This window comes from Musca domestica, unplaced genomic scaffold (assembly GCF_030504385.1).
Source record: "Musca domestica strain aabys unplaced genomic scaffold, Musca_domestica.polishedcontigs.V.1.1 2, whole genome shotgun sequence".
NCBI classification, from domain to species: domain Eukaryota; kingdom Metazoa; phylum Arthropoda; class Insecta; order Diptera; family Muscidae; genus Musca; species Musca domestica.
In genome coordinates this window covers 15,548,613-15,568,855 of record NW_026712249.1, presented here as the reverse complement: position 1 = coordinate 15,568,855, position 20,243 = coordinate 15,548,613, and the positions used below count along the sequence as shown (strand labels likewise).

The 20,243-nt window shown below is 34.0% G+C and overlaps 2 protein-coding genes across 4 annotated transcripts in view; one reads left to right on the top strand and one right to left on the bottom strand.

Moving 5' to 3' along the window:
* LOC101901648 (rho-associated protein kinase 1) overlaps positions 1-18,096 on the bottom strand; it is an 81,629-nt gene extending 63,533 nt beyond the window's left edge. For 2 of the 3 annotated variants that reach the window (XM_059121866.1, XM_059121865.1), the window contains exons 1-2: positions 17,497-18,096; positions 9,382-10,900 (exon numbers count right to left, since the gene is read on the bottom strand). In XM_059121866.1, the coding sequence (XP_058977849.1) occupies positions 9,382-9,413 (32 nt within the window). In that variant the 5' untranslated portion in view covers positions 9,414-10,900; positions 17,497-18,096. The remainder of the gene's footprint in view (positions 1-9,381; positions 10,901-17,496) is intronic. The other variant, XM_059121864.1, reaches the window with a different exon arrangement.
* A 1,717-nt stretch (positions 18,097-19,813) lies between these two features.
* The window catches only part of LOC101898963 (carbonic anhydrase 2), a 45,095-nt gene continuing 44,665 nt past the window's right edge, over positions 19,814-20,243 (top strand). The window contains exon 1 of the mRNA XM_059121861.1: positions 19,814-20,242. The gene's annotated coding sequence lies outside the window, so the exon portion shown is untranslated. The remainder of the gene's footprint in view (position 20,243) is intronic.

Sequence of the window (20,243 nt, the reverse complement as noted above, 5' to 3'; positions counted from 1 at the left end):
GGGCTATACGAAGACCTCGACCTGCAATGGCAATTTTCTGTCAAAGGCTGTAGTGCCCGTTGCGAACTGCAAATACGAAATTTAAAACAATTCCGGTGAATAATGTCGCAAAGATAATCAAAATACCGAATATTGGAAGGTACCGTTAGATGGGGGCTATACGAAGTCGTGGACCCGCATTGTAAAATTATGTCACCAACAGCGAACTACAAATACGCAATATGAAACACATTCCGGAGAACAATGTTCCTAAAATCATCAAAATACCGATTATACATGGGGGCTATACCTAAACGTGGATCTAAATAGCCCATTTCAATAACAAAAATTCTGTAGACCTATCACACATCTTAGTAAAATGTTATCAAACTACTTCAATAGGCTCGGAAGTTAGAGTGATTTCCACAGACGAACAGTCATCGATAGATCGACATAGGATTTTATACTGATCAAGAATATATGTGGGGTCTAAAATGTATATTTCGAGGTGTCACAAATGCAATGACAAACTTAATATACCCTCCATACCATGGTAGAGGGTAGAAAAATAGAATTATTCGATCGACAATATCTGGTATCTCGCGCATATTTTAACCTTTTCTAAAAATTAGTAGTCCAATAGGAATACTCCAAACCTGGCACGTCGCAATATTTATATCATATTTATAGTTAGGTAAGATACGAAATGGACAATATTGGCCCATTCCTTCGTAACCTACTCCACACAGGGCGAACAGTTCGAAAAATCCTAACAGAAGTCAAAATACATTTAATTAATCGAACATAGGCTAAGTGTACACATCTGTCGGCAAAACCGACATTTTTTTAATGTAGATCCTTCCACAAATCTCTTCCGTTAAATTTCTTTTTCTGAATTTCCCATATGTTCTAGTGACGAAGATATATCTGTCTTTTAGAATCATATAATTTTTATCATTCTCCGGAGCATAAATTACTTTGAGTTGATCCTGAAATAATGAACTTAAACATATTTATTTGATTAAATTTCCCATATGGATTAGTGGCAAGGATATTATTGCATACAAGAATTCATTGCATTCAAACCTAATCTCAAAATGTTTACTCCCATATGATCTAATGGTTAGAAACCCAGAATTCAAAACTTGAGGTTGCTAGATCTTTTTTTTTAAATTTCATCAAAATATCATTTTCTTGCTTCTAATAACTGAAACAATCAGGCATGTCACAGAATGTAAAATCGTTCAAGAGTGAAAAAGAAAACGGTTTTAGCTTCTCTAAAAAACGGAAAACGCAAAAATTTTGGGTTTTGATATCACTTTCAAAAAGCAGGGTGAAATTGAAATGTTTAGTGATTTTAACGTAAAAAATAAACAGAAGACACATACATTTAACAGAAAATATTGTATTAACTAAATTCTCTTAGAATGAACATGTTTTTGGAATTTATTTTACAAAAAATCTATTATTTTTCTAATCCATGAATTCGGAAGGTTTAACCATTCTAACGTGAGTTCCGTCAATGCATCCTACAATTCCTGGAATTTCATAATTTTCAAAAAATTATAATTTCGACTTTCTTTTTTCTTCGGAAGACATTCTTAATTTGATCCAATGTGGACAAATTTCAGCTTCAATTGCATTAATAACTCTCCACATAATTGTAGAAACTGTACTTCTCCCAAGGCTTAGCTCCACATCTCTACCTATAACTCCTTGAAATGCACCCGTAGCCAAAAACCTAAGCGTTGTTGCAAGCTGGATAATAGCCGGAACGTTTGAGGTGGGGAGAAATTTTTTCCAAAACTAAAACAAAAGCTTCTTTATTTAGCCGATAATAAGTTATAAATCTGTAGAAATAAATTATTATTAAAATAAATTTGAAAATAACTCATTGCTGGTGGATCCTTACTCTGCATTTGAGTGAGATAAAGGATCTGATGCGTTCCTCAATGTCCGGCGACGAATTTTTTTCAGTAGACCGCTGATTTATTTCTTCATCCATTACAGCAAGTATTGAAGCCCCTGGCATTTTTACTTTTGGTGTTTATATTATAAAAAACAATTTAAACTCCTTTTTTAATTGTCAATAATTTGTTTAAGACTTTTTTTTTTCATGGAGTTACCATATTTTTATTTCAAAAATGTGAAATGATTTTTTTCCGGATTAATCAAAACGTACGAGTGCTGAAGAAGCAAAAGCAAATCGTAACGATTTGGAAAGGGTGAAATAAATCGATTTCGTAAAACTTCTGTGACATGCCTGAATATATCCTTTTCTTGTCCTAGTGGCTAGAATATCAATTTATTCTTGAAATTATAGAATTTTCTTTGATGATAATTTTGCTAAATCGTCCGAGGAGTAATGACTGTAAATGGATCCTTTAAAGAATACGCTTGTGGCTGGAATGTCTAAATATATCACAAAGTGAGAGTTACAAGATTTTCTCTGTATTTCCCATATGTTCTAGTGACAAGGATATCAGACTTTTAAAATTATAGAATTTCCTTCGCTGATATTCTTTTCTATCATCTCCGAGCCATGGATTAATTTGAGGTGATCCTGAAAAGAAATGAATTATGTTTCCCATATGATCTAGTGGTTAGAATATCATATACTTGGAAACGAGTTGCTGATCATAATATTTTTTTTCAATGTACCACCTTCCATAAATCTCTGAAACATAGGCTGAGTGTATATATCTGTCGGCAAAACCGAAATTTTTTTAGTATAGATCCTTCCACAAATCTCTTCCGTTTAATTTCATTTTCTGAATTTCCCATATATTCTAGCGACGAGGATATATCTGTCTTTTAAAATCATATAATTTCCTTTGCAGATATTTTTTTTCTATCATTCTCCGGAGCATAAATTCCTTTGAGTTGATCCTGAAATAATGAACTTAAACCTATTTATTTGATTAAATTTCCCGTATGGATTAGGGGCAAGGATATTATTGTACACAAGAAGTAATTACATTCAAACCTTATCTCGATAATTTTACTATCATATGATCTAATGTTTAGAATCAGAATTCAAAGCTTGCTAGAGGTTGCTAGATCCTTTTTTATGTTTCAACAATATATCTTTTTCTTGTTTCGAATAACTGAAAATATTTCCCATATGTCCTAGTGGCGACGATATCAATTTACACTTGAAACTATAAAATTTCCTTTGATGATAATTTTGCTAAATCGTCCGAAGAGTAATTACTGTAAATAGATCCTTTAAAGAATTCACTTATGGTTGAAATGCCTGAATATATCACAAAGTGAGAGTTGCAAGATTTTCTCCCATATGTTCTAGTGACGAGGATATCAGTCTTTTCAAATTATATAATTTCCATTTCCAGATATTTTTTCTATCTTCTCCGGGGCTTGACTTTGATTTGATCCTGAAAAGAAATGAATTATGAATTGGAATCGAGTTGCTGCTAATTATTATTATTATTATTTTTTATTTTTTTTCAATGTACCACCTTCCATAAATCTCTAAAAACTGGAAAACTGCCATTCCCTCGCCTGTCAAATCTGAAATCAATTCAACACTTAAGATTTATGTATGCGTTTTTTTTATGAGAGACATTACTTGGCGGGCTTGTAGCAGATTGGAGGAAAATAGAATTGGCAAACGCTTTTAATTTTTTGATAATGTTTTGTGGCGAAAAATTTAATGTTTTTTTTTTTCTTCTACAAAGTGAGTGAGAATATCGTCATCTTGATAGATATAAAAATGTGTGTGCGATGATTTTGAACATAAATCATAATATTTATATAGATATGATCGTATGTTCTGCTGATGTTGGATTTTTTTTTCGTTGTTGCCATAATAAATTTGTTAACACAAACACCTTTTAACAAATTTAGTTTTGCGATGCTACTTTTTATTTATTTATTTGTTTTTTTTTTTTTTTTCGCTCGGTATTCTTGTTTTTCTGTCACCTCAAAATTGTGGAGGATATGACGACGGTGGTGCGGCGTTATGGAGGTGAATGATATCTAAACTAAATGTGGAAAGATGCCTGCTTGTGGCAGCATGAATTGCCATAGGAGGAGGAATGAAAGATCAATCATTATTTGTTTGATATATTCGTTAGGCTTCTAATTAATTGTTGTTACGACGTTCGGGTTATATGGACGACGACCACACTTTTGGTTTTGGAAAAAAATGTTGCCTCTGTTGTTTTTTGGCTTTTGTCAAATGTTTGCTCGTTCCTATTGTTATGCCTTGTTATGACGGACGGAGGCATATTTGCTTTTAATTGGAATTCTAACACCCAAATGTTGAAGCACCTTGTAGCCTATAGCTAACTAGACAATCGGCCAGCCAGGCAGCCTGCGAATGTTGATGACAAGCGTTTGAATTGAAATTGTGAATGCAACAATATGTAATATTTGTTGTATTTTGACACGAAATATTAAATGATCCGAAACGAATGTTCGCTGCCTTTTTGCCCAAAAAGAATAAAGGAGCTGCCATTACCCGATTTGGCCATACAACTTGCCACAAAAAAAGTTCGCTGTGTTGGCTCAATCTTACGCTCACAAAATTTGATGGCTGTTTTATACGACATGTTTATTAAGGTTGATATTTTGGTGACAAACGGTTGTCGTCAGTTTTGAAACGCTAGAATTTTATTTGGTGGCCAGAGGATAAGAAAAAGTGACGGACTGGCGTGATTTTTGGAAAGAAAATAAAAATTGAAAATGTTACTCTAAGCTTCACTTCCACGCAAGAAGTAAAAAAAATCTGATCCTCCTTAAAAAAGGTGAAGGTGAGTCGCATATATAAATTTTAAAAGAATCCAATTTCCTCAATCAAATATTAATTTTACTTTTAGAGATCTTTTGGAAGATGTTAAAAACCCTTTGAAGATTTACGTTTGTTGCGCCTAAAAGTATGCATCATTCATTGAAGCTTTTGCGAGCAAACAGTTGATATCAAATTTGGAAAAATGGAGATAAATTGAAGAGCAGAAACAAAATGCAGATCTCAGCTTTCGTCGGTAATTGGATGGAGATAAAACCGACCTCTGATTCAAAGATAGGTCGTTCGAAGAATAGTTAAGCCGTAGGATTTGGAAACATTCGCAGTAGAGTCAGGAGTGTCACTTAACGCTCGTCACGAGATTGAGAGACATGCCATCATTTAAATGCTAATCTCAATCAATATCAAATTTGGAAAAATATTAATATATCCGAATTGAATTGAAAAACAGAAACAAAATGCTAATTATTAAAAGCTGAATTCAGCCCTAAAAAACCAGGCTATGGAAGCCATGACGACGGTGGTAAATTTTCTGCTGCAGTAACAGCTTAAAAAGGTAAGAAAGTATGTGGCGCCTAAAAGTATGCATCACACATTGAAATCTTTTGGCGTCCAAACAACTGACAGCAGATTTTGCACGATGACATAATGGGAAAATACTACTAAGTCATCCACCATCAGCATTTGTGACTAACTAAGTCTGACATGCATAAAAATTGAAGAATTCAAAAGTTTTCTCAATATTTGATCTATATATCCTTTTTTTTGCTTCGAATAACTGAAAATATTTCCCATATGTTCTAGTGGCGAGAGTATCAATTTATGGTTTTGTAGAATGTTTTTTTTAGTAAATTGTTGAAGAAATAATTAAGTTTATTTTTTTTATTAAATTATTTATTTATTTATTTACATGTCCCATATGGTTTAGTGGCAAGGATATAATTGAACACAAAAAGTTATGGTATTCAAACCTTATCTCACAATAATTTTAATCTCAATAAATAGCCTTTATGATCTAATAATTAAAATATCTAAATTCAAAAGTTTTATCAATATATTCTTTTCTTGCTTCGAATTGAACTGAAAATATTTCCCATATGTTCTAGTGGTGAGAATATCAATTTATACTTCAAATTATAGAATTTCCTTGGATGATAATTTTGCATAAACTTTGGAAAAGTAATTACTTTGTGCAGATTTTTTAAAGAATAAACAAGTGGTTAGAATATCTGAATATATCACAAAGAGAGAGCTACACGATTTCTTTTATCAATTTTTTAGTGTAGATCATTCCGCAAATCTCTTCCGTCTAATTTCACTTTCTGTATTTCCCATATGTTCTAGTGACGAGGACATCAGTCTTTTAAAATTAACAAATGACAGCAGATTTCGCATTATGAAATAATGGAAAAAGATGTCCAGGTCATCCACCATCAGCATTTGAGGGTGTAGCTTTCGTGAAAATTGAAGCAGTGTGCATCATCAGGACACTAGTAAAGCATTCACAAGAGAAGGCAGATTCATGGATATTAAAATGAGGTTGCCCCCCCGCCATAGAAATCCCCAGACCAGACGTGTCAGGAAGGAGATGCAAATGTGAAAAAAGTGACTTCTACATATCAACAAACTGAGTGGCATTTCCTCATCGATGTCATTTAAAGTAAGTTTTGTTTAAATCACTATCATATCTTCAGCTAATTTTTATTTCCCCTATGTTCTAGTGGCAAGGATGACAGAAATATTTCGCTTCTTCAATTTGGAGTTTGGTAAGTGTAAATAGATATTACTCCGTGTTGGTCCTTTAAATAATCTTGCAAAATAAATTTTTGAATGACACACATTTTTCCAGAAATTAACTGGAAAAACCCCTGGAAAATTGGAGAAGAAATTCCCCGAATTCCGACAATTTTTTTTTTTATTTTATAATGACAGCATGGGCGTACACATACATTTATTATTAATATTTTAAAGTCTCATATCTAAGTTACCCAATCCTTTTTTAATTTTCAAAATCGGGTGGATATTTAAAGACTTACAGGAGTTTCTCCAAAATAACTCCATAATTAATAATAATCATACGCACTGTGGTACCAATTTTAAAAATTGTATAACTTCGGACCATTTACTCTGCTGTGGTGGCAAAGCTAGCTTATGTCTGATCATACATGTCGGACTTTTCAATAGTTTCGTAGAGCTGTTCTTGCAAAGAAACTTAAGAAACGTCGCACAGAAAAAAAACTGTAGAATTTTCCGGAATACATTTTTAATAGATCAGAATTAAGAGAGTTTTTCTAACAATACCCAATAATTAAAAGCAATCATACGCTCTGGTGTACCAAACGAGAAAACTCTATAACTTCCACACCTTTGCTTTGATTTTGTATATCAAAGCATTTTTGTGAATCGAAAAAATATGCGGGTAAATTAAAACTAAAAAAGATATTGTATGTACCCCATTAAGTCTAATGTTTTTGCTTCCAAAACAATTTTAAATTACGAAAATCAGATATATTTAAATAGTTTTTACCAAATAATTAGTAATCAACGCCCAGGGTATCAATTTTAGAAATTCTATAAATTAAAAATTATTGATTGAATTTTACCAAGAAAACTACTTTCGAAAAGATAAATTAGAATAAAAAAATAATATTGAAGTTATCAAAGATTAAAATAAAATACAGTTAATATAGGGGAACAAAAAGCATTTTTTATGAGAAATTGCTGTAGTTCAGAAGTATCCATACACATTTTATGTATACATAATATAGTCTAGTATCTTTCCTATCCAAAAAATATTTCATTTTCAAAATCGAATATACAGTTCAAAAGTTAGAGGAGTTTTTCTAAAAATACCCAATAATTAATAATAGTCATACGCACTGGTGTACTAATTTTAAAAATTCCATAACTTCTGAACCCCTGATTAAAATTTGGATATCAACATATTTTTGTAAATGTAAAACGTATGCGAAATGAGAATGATGCTGAAGTCTGCAAGTACTGAATATTTGAAAACTTGAAGGTTCGAATAAAATGCTCTAGGCTGGTTTCAATGGAAATGTTTCTTAGGTCCATGGTCATTTTTGTAAATTATTAAATATATTCTTTAGTATCTTGGTCAGGGAACCATTTTGGTAAAGTTAAAAAATATGCGAATCAAAGAAAAATTAAAAAAAAACTGCCTTCAAAAACTAAAACAAAATGCAGTTAACATAGAATTAAAATGTGTTGATCTATGTTCAAGTTCTAGGGTATCTACACAAATTTTTATTTATACTTAGTATTTTCGAATATCTTGGCTACCCAAAAAATTTTTAATTTCTAAAATCGGACGTATGGTTGAAAAGTTAGAAGAGTTTCAGTGAAATAACCTAATAATTAATAACAATCATACGCTCCACGGTACTAGTTTTAAAAATCCCATAACTTCCGAACCCCTGGTTAAAATTTAGATAACGATATATTTTTGTAAATGTAAAACGTCTGCGAATAAATGAGAAAGATGCTGAGTCTGCAAGTACTGAATATTTGAAAATTTTGAAGGGTCGCTTAAAATATTCTTCACTGGTTTCAAAGGATATTTTTCTTAGACACTTGGGCATTTTTGAAAATTATTAAATATATTCTTCAGTATCTTGGTCAAGGAACCATTTTTGTAAAGTTAAAAGATGTATGAATCAAAGAAAAATTAAAAAATCTGCCCTCAAAGACTAAAATAAAATCCATAAACATAGAATTAAAATGTGTCGATTTTTCCATGTCAAAATTGTTCAAGTTCTAGAGTATCTACACAAATTTTATTTATACTTAGTATTTCCGAATATCTTAACTACCCAGAAAGTGTTTCATTTTCAAAATCGGATGTATAGTTTAAAATTTAGAAGAGTTTCGGTGAAATAACCCAAAAATTAATAATAATCATACGCTCTACGGTACTCGTTTTAAAAACTCCATAACTTCTGAACCCCTGATAAAAATTTAGATAAGAAAATATTTTTGTAAATGCCAAATGCATGCTAATAATTGAGAAAGATGCTGAAGTCTGCAAGTACTGAATATTTAAAAAAAATAGTCGCATGGATACATGAGCATTTTTGTAAATTGTTAAATATATTCTTTAGTATCTTGGTCAGGGAACCATTTTGGTAAAGTTAAAAAATATGTAAATCAAAGAAATTTAAAAAAAATTGACCACAAAGACTAAAATAAAATCCAGTTAACATAGAATTGAAATGTGTCGGTTTTTCCATGGCAAAATTGTTTAAGTTCTAGAGTATATATCTAAATTATATGTTCACATAATATATTCTTATTTCTTGGCTCCCCAAACAATGTTTAATTTTTAAAATCGGATATATAGTTGAAAAGTTAGAAGAGTTTCCGTAAAATAACCCAATAAATAATAATAATCATACGCTCCACGGTACTAGTTTTAAAAATGCCATAGCTCTGACACCTTTGCTTCGATTTTGAACATCAAAACATTTTTGTAAAGTTGAGAGATTGAATAATAAATAGAAATTAAAAAAAAATTAAAAAGATTGAATAATAAATAGAAATTAAAACCCATAAAGACTTTCTGAAAAAATATATTTAAAAATAATAAAAAATAAATATTTAAATTTACAACTCACCTCCGCCTTCGATCTTCATCTAAAACATCCATTTTGCCGTTGTTGTATTATTTTGAAATTAATTTTCAATTTTTGTTGTTGACAGTTTGCAAATTGAGAAAATATTTTCACTTGTGTCTTTTTTTGATTTCAAACTCCTAGCCAATCAAGGAGAGTATGGTCCTTCGATCAGGTGTTGGAGCCGGGATGGTAAGGCAACATTAACACTAGCAATTTTTGACTTTGTTAGTTGGAAATTATTGGAAAAAAAAACGCAAACAAAAACAAAACTAATGATGACAAACAAAAGTCACATTAATTTGTATGCTTTGATGTTGGAGGTTTCCAAAACCTCATTTTTTCATTTAACATTTGTCCAATGGCATTACAAAACAAATGGCAATGATGGTGGTGGAGGAGGAGATGAAGAAGCAAATCTTGTCAATTGTCACTGTTTGGAAAAGGGGCTAGCAGCCAGGCTACTGGTATCCCAAAGTTGATGTTCAACAAAATTCCCTGTTGAGATCTGTTGTTGTTGATGGAAGCTAATTTGGTTGTAGTACTCCCGCCGCCGCCACAAAGGAAAAAACAACTCAGCAGCTTCAATGACAATTAATATGGAGTAGCTGCTTCCTTGGTGTTTTCTCCTGGAGGTCTAATGCTCAGAGCTTATTTTGATGTGGATGGTAGTAGTTTTCCTTGTCTCCAAATATCGTTCCCCAAAAAAAAAATTGTCACTCATGGATGTGTGTTTGGCTCTTGCTGGCCAAAATATTGTTTTCTTCTTTTTTTTGGATGATCGTGACGAAATGTTTTTTTTTTTTTTATTGCTGGGCCAAAAGCAAGTTTTGTGAGTAGGGTAATGGGCCCATATGTATATTATGCTATGCCACCAACTCTAGGTTCGCCTCTTTGACAATTTCGCAGGGTCCCCGGGGTTTTTCCTCTTTTTACTGTTTCATTTATTTGTCTTTCTTTCTTTATTTGTTTTTTTTTTCCTTCTGGGGAGCTTAGCTTGTTATGGGTTTTTAAGTAATTTTTTTTTTCAGATTCTCCTCTTTGAAATTGTTATTTTTTTTCTTGATTTTGCCAAAATGTTTTCTTGGTACGATTTTGAATTTTTATTTGCCAGAAAAACAAAACGACGACGACGAACTCTGTTAGAAGAAGTTCCCTGCTTTATGGTGTTCTCATTAATTCTATTTTATTTTTTTTTTCGTTTTTTCTTTTGATATGAACTGTTTTTGGTTGAAGGGTTCGTTTTGTTTGTGTGTGTCTGAATATGTGTGTGTTCCAGTTGATTTTTCAATTCCAGCTTTGGGGATTACAGCAAAGCCAGGGCAAATAATGCTGTCTTTTTATGAAACAACTTGGAGTGGCCAGGTTGTTGTTGTTGTTGGTTGCAGCACCCCAGGTTGCTTCCTTTTTTATTATCTTTTATTTCCACTGCTGGATTTGTTTTTTTGGTTTTTTATTATTGTGCTACCGCGAAATAAAGTAATACATTCAAAGCTTGTGGTTTTGAAATTAAAAAAAAAGTCTGCAAAGAAAATAATAAAAAAATGGGAATTAGTTCTAATTATTAAAAAAAAAATTCAAAATAAATTGTAAACAATTCTCAACTAAGTCAAATTTGCTAATTAAAAAACCAGTAAGGAAAGGTCAAAAGTCGGGCGGGGCCGACTATATGATACCTTACACCACTATGCATATTTTGTAGAGCTCCCATAACAAACGAATTTATCAAACTTTGACTTAAGAGCAGTTATAGTGTGGTTACAGGGGGGAGCGAATATATGGGAGGCATATCCTATCCTGAATCAATTTTCACTAAATTAGACGGAGACATTTTAATCTCTAATACCAATAACATGGCTAAAGAGTGCATGATATCACTTCGAGAAGGATTATACTAAAGAAAATATGTATCGGAACCGAGTTATAAACAAGTTAAAAAGCAGTAAGTTCGGCCGGGCCGAACTTTTAATACCCTCTACCATTTTCAACGAATTTGGAAATTTTTAAAAAATAAAATCCTTAAAAAATTCTGTTAAAATTTTAAAAATACCGAATATAGCCGTTATATTGGGGTCTATACGACGTGGACATACATAGGCATTGTTTGTCATAAGCCATTAAGCAAATTCGAAACTTGAAATAAACGGCGAATAATGTAGCTAAAATCATCAAAATATCGTATATAAGGAGGTGCCGTTAAATTGGAGCTGTGCGAAGACCTGGACCAGCATAGACAATTTTCTGTCACAGGCTGTAGCATCTATTACGAACTTCAAATACCACATCTCAACCAACTTCAGTGGGTATTGTACCTAAAATCGTCAAAATACCGAATATAGGGAGGTACTGATATATGGGGCCTATACGAAGACCTGGACCCGCACAGACAATTTTCTGTCACAGACTGTAGTTCCTATAACGAACTTCAAATACCAATTTTGAAACAATTCCGGTGAATAATGTCGCTAAAATCATCAAAATACCCAATATCGGGAGGTACCGTTATATGGGGGCTATACGAAGACGTGGATCTAAATGGCTGATTTTCTGTCGTAGGCTGTAGTATCCATTACGAACTTCAAACACCAAATTTGAAACAATTCCGGTAAATAATGTGGCTAAATCATCAAAATACCGCATTTCGGGAGGTACCGTTATATGGGAACTATGCGAAGACGTGGACCTACATGGCCCATTTTCAATGCCAAAAGTCCTGCAGACATAATACACATTTGAGTAAATTTTTATCAACTTACTTCATTTCGTTCGGAAGCTAGAGCGATTTCCACAGACGGAGGGACATTGCTAAAGCGATATAGCATTTTATGCTGATCAAGAATATATGTTGGGTCAAAAATATATATTTCGAGGTGTTACAAACGGAATGACAAACTTAGTACACCCTCCATGCTATGGTGGAGGGTTTAAAAATAGGTATCGGAGTCGAATTCCAAAAAAATGGAAACATACGTCCCGAAATTCAATCCATCTGAACTGATATTATATTGATATTATATCCAAATCTTAGTCGATCTCGGTAAAATTGGGCAGAGGTATTGCCGAGCTTTTATGTGAGATAAAAAAACGGCAACAAAGTCAAACGCCATAATTTTTACATTTTCTTTTTAAATGTCATACATTTTCTAAAAAAATGTCGGAAATGGCGTCAAAATTTTGGCACAAATTATGGCCTTTTTTTGCCTTTTTTTTTTTTTTTGGTGGCCCATTCCCGGCGAAGCGCTTGCTTGAAATGATCGACACTTTGGTATTTTTTAGTGCCAACCTTGCTTTCCAAAATACTCCAGAGACAATAGTCCAACGGATTGGTATCCGGAGATTTTGGTGGCCATTGTGCGCTGGAACTGAAGCGAGAAACCTCATTTTGTAACCATTCTTTAGTTGAGGCCAAAGTGTTTGCGTCCCCAAGGCTTTAATACACCCTCCAGAATATTTTCGGGACAATATTCGGCATTAATTCTGATGTCGCGGTATGGCGGCCCACACCATCACCATGACCGGCCCTTGAGTTCTGGTGGCCAACCGAAGGTGCACATTTTCAGCTGACGTCTTTGGTAAGTAAACACGATCATTTTGTTTGTTTTTAGAAACGGCTGGACAACGAAAGTTTTCTCATTGAAGCGAAGAAAACCAAATTCGGTAGTTATCCTCTTTCGGCCTAGCGAAGCAACACTTTAGCTCTTTTGAGTCTATTTTCTTTCTCTTGCGGTGTAAGTTCTTACACTTTTTGGAATTTCAATGGCTTTACCCTGAGCTCATTTTTTAATATTTGCCGAATGGAATATTGCGATATGTTCAGCTCACGAGCCATTTTTCGGTCACTGCGACGCGGATTTCGATCAAGTCGCTTTTTTACTTTTAGAACCATTTCTGCTGATGTGGTTTTCCAGACAAAATGAAGATGCATATATGTGGGAGCTATATATAAATCTGATCCGATTATCACCAATTTCAATAGAGTTCGTCCTTGGGCCAAACAAATATTGTTTGGAACATTTCGTTTCAATCGGATAATAAATGCAACCTACATTTTGTTCACAAGAATACATGGCATGGATAAATCGACTGAAAAAGTGATCCTATGAAGATCCTCAAAAGTAACTATGAGTTTATCTCGCTTCTTCTCCATGTTACAAACAAATACCAATAACATAGTACCCTTACCACTATGTTGTGTAGGGTATAAAAGATGCCAAACTTCTGTGGAAAAGAAGACCTTCGGGTCTTCTATTGATGATGAAGATTTGCAGGTTTTCTATTGGAGATGAAGACCCTCAGGTCTTCTACTGGAGAAGATGACCCTAAGGTTTTCTATTGAAGATGAAGACCCTTCTTGAATCCGCTGTTTTTAAAACAAAACACGTAACTCTCCATAAATCCTTCAGGCCTTCTATTGGACAAGAAGACTTTCAGGTCTTCTATTGAAGAAGAAGTCCTTCAGATCTTTTATTGGACAAGAAGACATTCAGGTCATCTGTTGGAGAAGAAAACGTCCAGGTCTTCTATTGGAAAAGAATACATTCAGGTCATCTGTTGGAGAAGAAGACCTTCAGGCCTTCTATTGGAAAAAACGGCCTCCTGGACTTCCATTGTGAAAGAAGACCTTCATTAAAGAAAAAGACCTTCGGATCTTCTATTGAAGGCCTCCTGCTCTTCTATTGGAGAAGAAGACATCCATGACTTCTATTGCAGAAGAAGATATTCTGGAATTCTACATGAGAAGACTCTCTGGTCTTCTATAGGGAGACCATGATTTGACAATCTCATTGTTATGTCATTCCAATTGGAAAATATGGTTTCAAAACCTCTACTTTGCAAAACATAAAACAGTTCCAAAAATGACGTCTGCGAATGGGTTAACCCGAGAAGAAGCAACAAATTGTCTTTGTATTTTTGTTTTTTTTTTTTTTTTCAATTCAACCACCACCGGAGCAAGATGTTTGTTTTTGTTGTTGCTATTTTTTTCTGTGTTATTGTTGACATTGTTGTGTTTGGTATTGTTCTTGTTGCTGTTGTTTTTGTCATTTGAAGTAAAGCATAAAACCACAAACAAAGAGACAAGAGAAAAAAATAGCAGTGAAAGAACCAGAGAGGAGAAACGGCAACAACAGAGAACAAAGTCAACATTGGCTTTTTGAGGTTAACGGCGTCGTAACTAAGGATTTATGATGAGGTAGTGGCAACTAAGTAAATTTTGTTTTAAAAACAGCGGATTCAAGATGGGTTTGTTATAAAAATCCAGACTATAACCGCGGAATTAGTAAGGCCTAGTTCTTTTCAAAGAATTCATTATGAGTTTAAATTTTGACCATAAGTAGCTCCCAGGGACCTGAGGGGAAAAACATTCTTGTGGATGGCCCCTAGATATGGGCCATGAAATTGTAGTATAGGTTCCCTTAATTTTCTCTAAATTTGCAGAGAATCGGATCCTTAGTTCGCTTATTATGAGCACTTATTGACAATTTTGACCCGTTGACCCGGGAGGTATTAGAGAGAGTGGGTAAATATATCCCATCTTCACACCAGATCTTGTATTGATAGAAATGTTGGAATGAGCGAAATTTAAAAAAAAAAAGTAAAATAGTATCAGTCGGTTTTTACGACGATATATACCCCCAGCCTTGAGTTATGATTATTCCAACTGTTGACCCTTTATGGGGGAGGTTCCGAAACTGTTGGCAGTTGGCCAATAGCAAAAATATTTGAAGCGTTGAAATTTGAAGAGAGTTGGATGCTTATCTCGCATTCTTTGAGCGTTTTGTTTTTCAAAAATCTTGAACCCTATGTGGAAATGCTCCGATCTCTAGCATATTTATAAGAGACCTGGCGTTGATGGAAATATTGAGATGTACCATGTCAGAATGGAGCTTCATGGATACTCAAAATTTGAACCCTTTTGGAGGAGGCACCAGAAGGAGTGGATGGATATATTCCAATTCAACGCAGGACCTTGGGTTAATAAAAATATTTAGATGTGTGTAATTTGAAGAGAACCGGATGCTTATTTAGGATTTTATGACAGTTTTGGTTATTCAAAACATTGATCCTTTGTGGGAGAGGTAACTGAAGGAATATTCCGATCTCTACCATATTTTTAATAGGCCTTGTGCTTATGGAAATATTGAGATGTGCCTAGTTTGAATTGAATCGGATGTCAATTTCGTGTTTCATAAGCTTCTTAAATATTCAAAATTTTTACCCTTTGTGGAGGAGGGGCCAGAAGGAATGGACCATTTTATTCCATCTTCACATCAGACCTTGGGTTAATAAAAATATTATGATGTGTAAATTTGATTAAGTTTGGACAAAATCGGATACTCGATTCGAGAGTTTTCATGCCCACCAGCCAGATAGGCAGATCCACTCTATGACAAATGATTGGATCGTAAACAACAACTCAGTTTATGACAGCAGCTGCTACCTCGGTTTATACATGTTCGTATCTCTTAATTTTCTGCTTTCTGTGAATACTTTCAATCCCGGCAGGGATCGGGGAAAGCCCCTTGGACCTTGGTTCAGCTCAATTTTTAGGAACATTATTTACCAGAAATCTGTTTCGGTAATGGATGCAGAGAATTGGTGCAACTTTAGAGATCTGTATACGTAGTGACGGACACGACTACATCTACTCCAAATGTTTTGACGCGAATTTCGTTCAAAGAGACTTGGCGTCTAAAACCCGTTATTTAAATACCCGTTTTGACCGTATCAAATCCTCTTTATTCCTCTTTTTTTAGGAAATTTTCACCTACTTTCTATGCTGCTTGTTATGCGATCTGGGCTAAACTCTAGTAAAAATCTTAAATTTTTTCGAATTTTTTTCCAGAGCTACTTATTTTTTTTTAGGTCCAAAAAAAGCGATAATTTGACTATAACATCCGAACCGCTTATAAATGACCATTTGTTGTCTATATCGGGTAAGTCCGGGTCTAGACTTTCGGGCTTTCGGGTACCGGGTCCATCCCCCAAGAAAAAAATATTTTCCTGGATTCAGAGGAAAAAAATTTCGAAAAAAATCGAAAAGTTTTTAATAAACTAGAGCTGTTCCGCGATCTGCTTCCAGTAACTTGTAAATAAAAACCTTGCGAGGAAGACCTCGTTAGGGATCATTTTCAATCCAACTATTTTCATGGCTTTGACCGTTGCAACGAAGCTGATATCTATTTTTTGAGAATTCTTCGACATTGTTTGGAGAGCTAGAAAACCGTGTTGAAGGTATGGTAGACCTCATAATATATTTAAATTAAATTTTTAATGGCTCCTCAAGAAGTCTTTTTTTCTATGAAAGTCCCCCAACAAAGGATTTTTCACATCTAAATCTTCTTCTGCTTTTAAAATTACATCCATATTTTTCTGACCGGCACGAGTTCCAAACAGACTTGGTTTTCGAAAAATATGCTTAACTCAAATTTTCGACGCATTGAATGGAGTTGGTTTTGGACTTTATTAATTTCTTGAAATTTCTTGGAGCAATACCAAACATTCAATTTGTTTTTTTCTCACTTGGTTTGGGCCGTCATTAAATCGATAATCTGAAATTACCAATAAGAATCCAATTAGTAAACATCAGACTCAAACACAGAAATTCAAATACCATTATAATGAGATGTCACTGAAAAGTTATGTTCAAATCCACCAAATTCCAAATTTTATCTATTTGTTTATTTCTCTTCCAAGTTTAAGTCATTAGTCCACTCAGGCGGCTTACGAGCAACCAAAGTAAGATCAGCGGCGCCAAAAAATTCTAAATGACTTTGCTATTTATGACGGTGAGATGAGTTTGGCAAACTCTATTTGACAGAGCTGCTCTGTTGCTGCGCCTACTGTCAATGGCGCGGCGCGGCTGATGGATGATTGAAACAGAAAAAAATCATAAAAGCCGATATCAACATATTTAAAAAAAATATTACCCAATTTTAATTATCTTTGAATAAATCCTTGATTTCATTTAGACCTTATAAATAACTCCCATAAAATTGTTATTTTGCAACGAATCAACAATTGGACTGGCCGAGGAGCCAGCAAACACACAGACAGACGGACATGATAATGGTAGACGACAACGTAGTAGAGAATGTTGGTTGGTTGACTTGCACTTACAATTTAGTTTTGTACTCTTTTTCGTTCAGACATCCACTTTTTCAGAACCTTTTTTTCACATTTTCATTTTCTGCGACACAAAAACTCAAGACATTCTTAAAAACTTTTCTTTAAATAATTTATCTCATTTTTTTCTTATTTCCTTGCTTTTTCTTTCCTCTTTTTTTAACAATCACCACCACTTCACTTTTTTATGCTGCTCCACACTCTTTTTTTTCTACATTACTTCCATACACAACCTTCTTTCATTTCGTTTCGTTTTATTTGTTAATTCCTCGACACCATCATCATCATCAATAGCAGCAGCGAGCAAAAAAAAATATCTGTTGCTTTGGTTGATTGTGTGTGCAATATTTCTCACTCTTATGTTTTCTTTCGCCTGTTTTCACGTTTGAAAATTTCACGGCAAACGTAAGCGTTTTCTATTTATCACTTATCAAATACTAGATTTATGCAAAATGAACAAACGAATTGTGGACAGAATTTTCAGTTTTCTAAATTGGAAGCGACATGAAATTAAATAAGTTTTTTTGTAATGAAAAAATCACGACGACTGAACGAATGAACCGAATATACAAAGTAATCAAATAATCGAACAGTGTTATCATCTCTCGGTGATTAGCAGGAATGTGGGTTATCAACTCATTGTGATGTGGACGGCGACGCATAAAAGCGTTTGGCGTTCGCTATAATGGAAAAGCGTTAGCGAAAAACGTCAAATTGATAAAACGTTTACATTGAATGAAAAAAATTAAAATACGTCATTTAAATCGGCATTTTTGTGGAATATATGACAAAAAAAGAAGAATTGTCGTAAGAAGTGTGGTTTAGAAGCAAATAACACATCAAGAATTAAAGTACGAATTTGTGTTTGTATACCTAACCACATGATGTCGAAAAATTAATTCATGAAAATTTCGATTTTTATTAATACTCATTGAGATAGCATACGTTTTAACCACGGTACAACAATGTAACAGCAGATGTTGCACAATATATTGAAACAATAATATGAAATAACAAATCTTCAAAATACCACTGACAGCTCATTATATTGTTTACAAGCTGAGCTGAACATATCGCAATATTCCATTTGGCAAATATTGAAAAATGAGCTCCATTGAAATTCCAAAAAGCACAAGAACTTACACCGCAACCGAAAGAAAATAGACACAAAAGAGCTAAAGAGTTGCTTCGCTTGGCCGCAAGTGGTGAACTGCCGAGTTTAGGTTTCTCCGCTCCGATGAGAAAACATTCGTTGTCCAGAAGTTTGTCAAAGTTTGCCAAAGAGGTCAGCTGAAAATGTGCACCTTCGGTTGGCCACCAGAACTCAAGCGCCGGCCATGGTGATGGTGTGGGCCCCCATAACAGCCGATGGTCGCTCTCCCCTCCGCTCGTATTTATCGACCGTGGCTTTAGAATAAATGCCAAATATTATCGCGAAAATAATCTGGAGGGTGTATTAAAGCCTTGGACACGCATACATTTTGGCCGCAGACCAGACTCAGCACCATCGCACTCAGTACGCGCCACCCAAGAATGGTTACAAAATGTGGTTCCTCGCTTCATTTTTAGCGCACAATGGCCACCAAAATCTCCGGATTCCAATCCATTGAACTATTGTGTCTGGAGCAAGGTTAACCCTAAAAAATACCAAAGTGTCGATCAACTCAAGCAAACGCTTCGCCAGGAATGATACAAAATACCGCAGAGCAACTTTCGGGCAGCGTGTAACGGTTTCATTGGCCGTTTGAAGGTTAGAATTCGTGCCAAAGGTGACCAATTTAAACAAATCTAAACTTATTCTAAAATTTGATGCAATTTTATTTGATAAATTTTTTGCTTTCATTCAATAAAATTTAAAAAAATGTAAAAATTATGGCGTTTGACTTTGTTGCAGTTTTTTTTATCTCACCCTGTATTTGTGACCTTTTTGTTGCCAACCAGATAATTCCCAAATAATCACACTTTATTTTATTATTTTAAATATTTTTTTTTATTTCTAAGTCAAATATTCTAAATTTCCCTTCAGTGGCTTGTCCGGCAATCATCTACGTTTATATATTTTATATTTAAAATGTTTTATTCATAATTTCAAAAACATTTTGACAGCTGTGTTTAGGCGGCTACCTTTATTATTTTTTCATAGGTTGACTAATGAGAGAATTGTAATGCCACACTGTCAAGCGATATTTCAACAAAAATGGCAAACACAACTGACTGTGTGTATTCCACTTTAGACTTTGCGACATCAAAAAATCGATTACTCGAGCAATCGAAAATCGACCTACATATCCCTATTCCCATTCAGATGACAGTTCAAAAAACGAAGTTCACGAACAGAGGAAGTGTACTTGACGACGAGAGTGAAAGAGAGTATTTTGCCCATTTCGTGAAAGTTTATCCACAAAAGAAGTAAAGAAATAAAATATTAACCAGCCAATAAAAAAAAAAACACATTCCTACACATCATTCATTTAACCGATAACACATGCGGGGTGACGAATCGTGTGCGAGTGATTGATTTAATTGCAAAAGAAGAAGAAACAAGAAAAAACAACGTACTTGGAAGACATCCGACAGTCGTTCCCATTTAACACTTGTTTACACTTGTTTTTGTGTGTTGCCTCCTCTCGGCGTAAACAGCGCGAGCGAAAAAATAACATCATCATCATTAACGTCGCTTTGGAAGAAAAAAAATTCCATTAGTGTTGAAGTTTGCTTAAAAAACAAAACTAATCAACAGG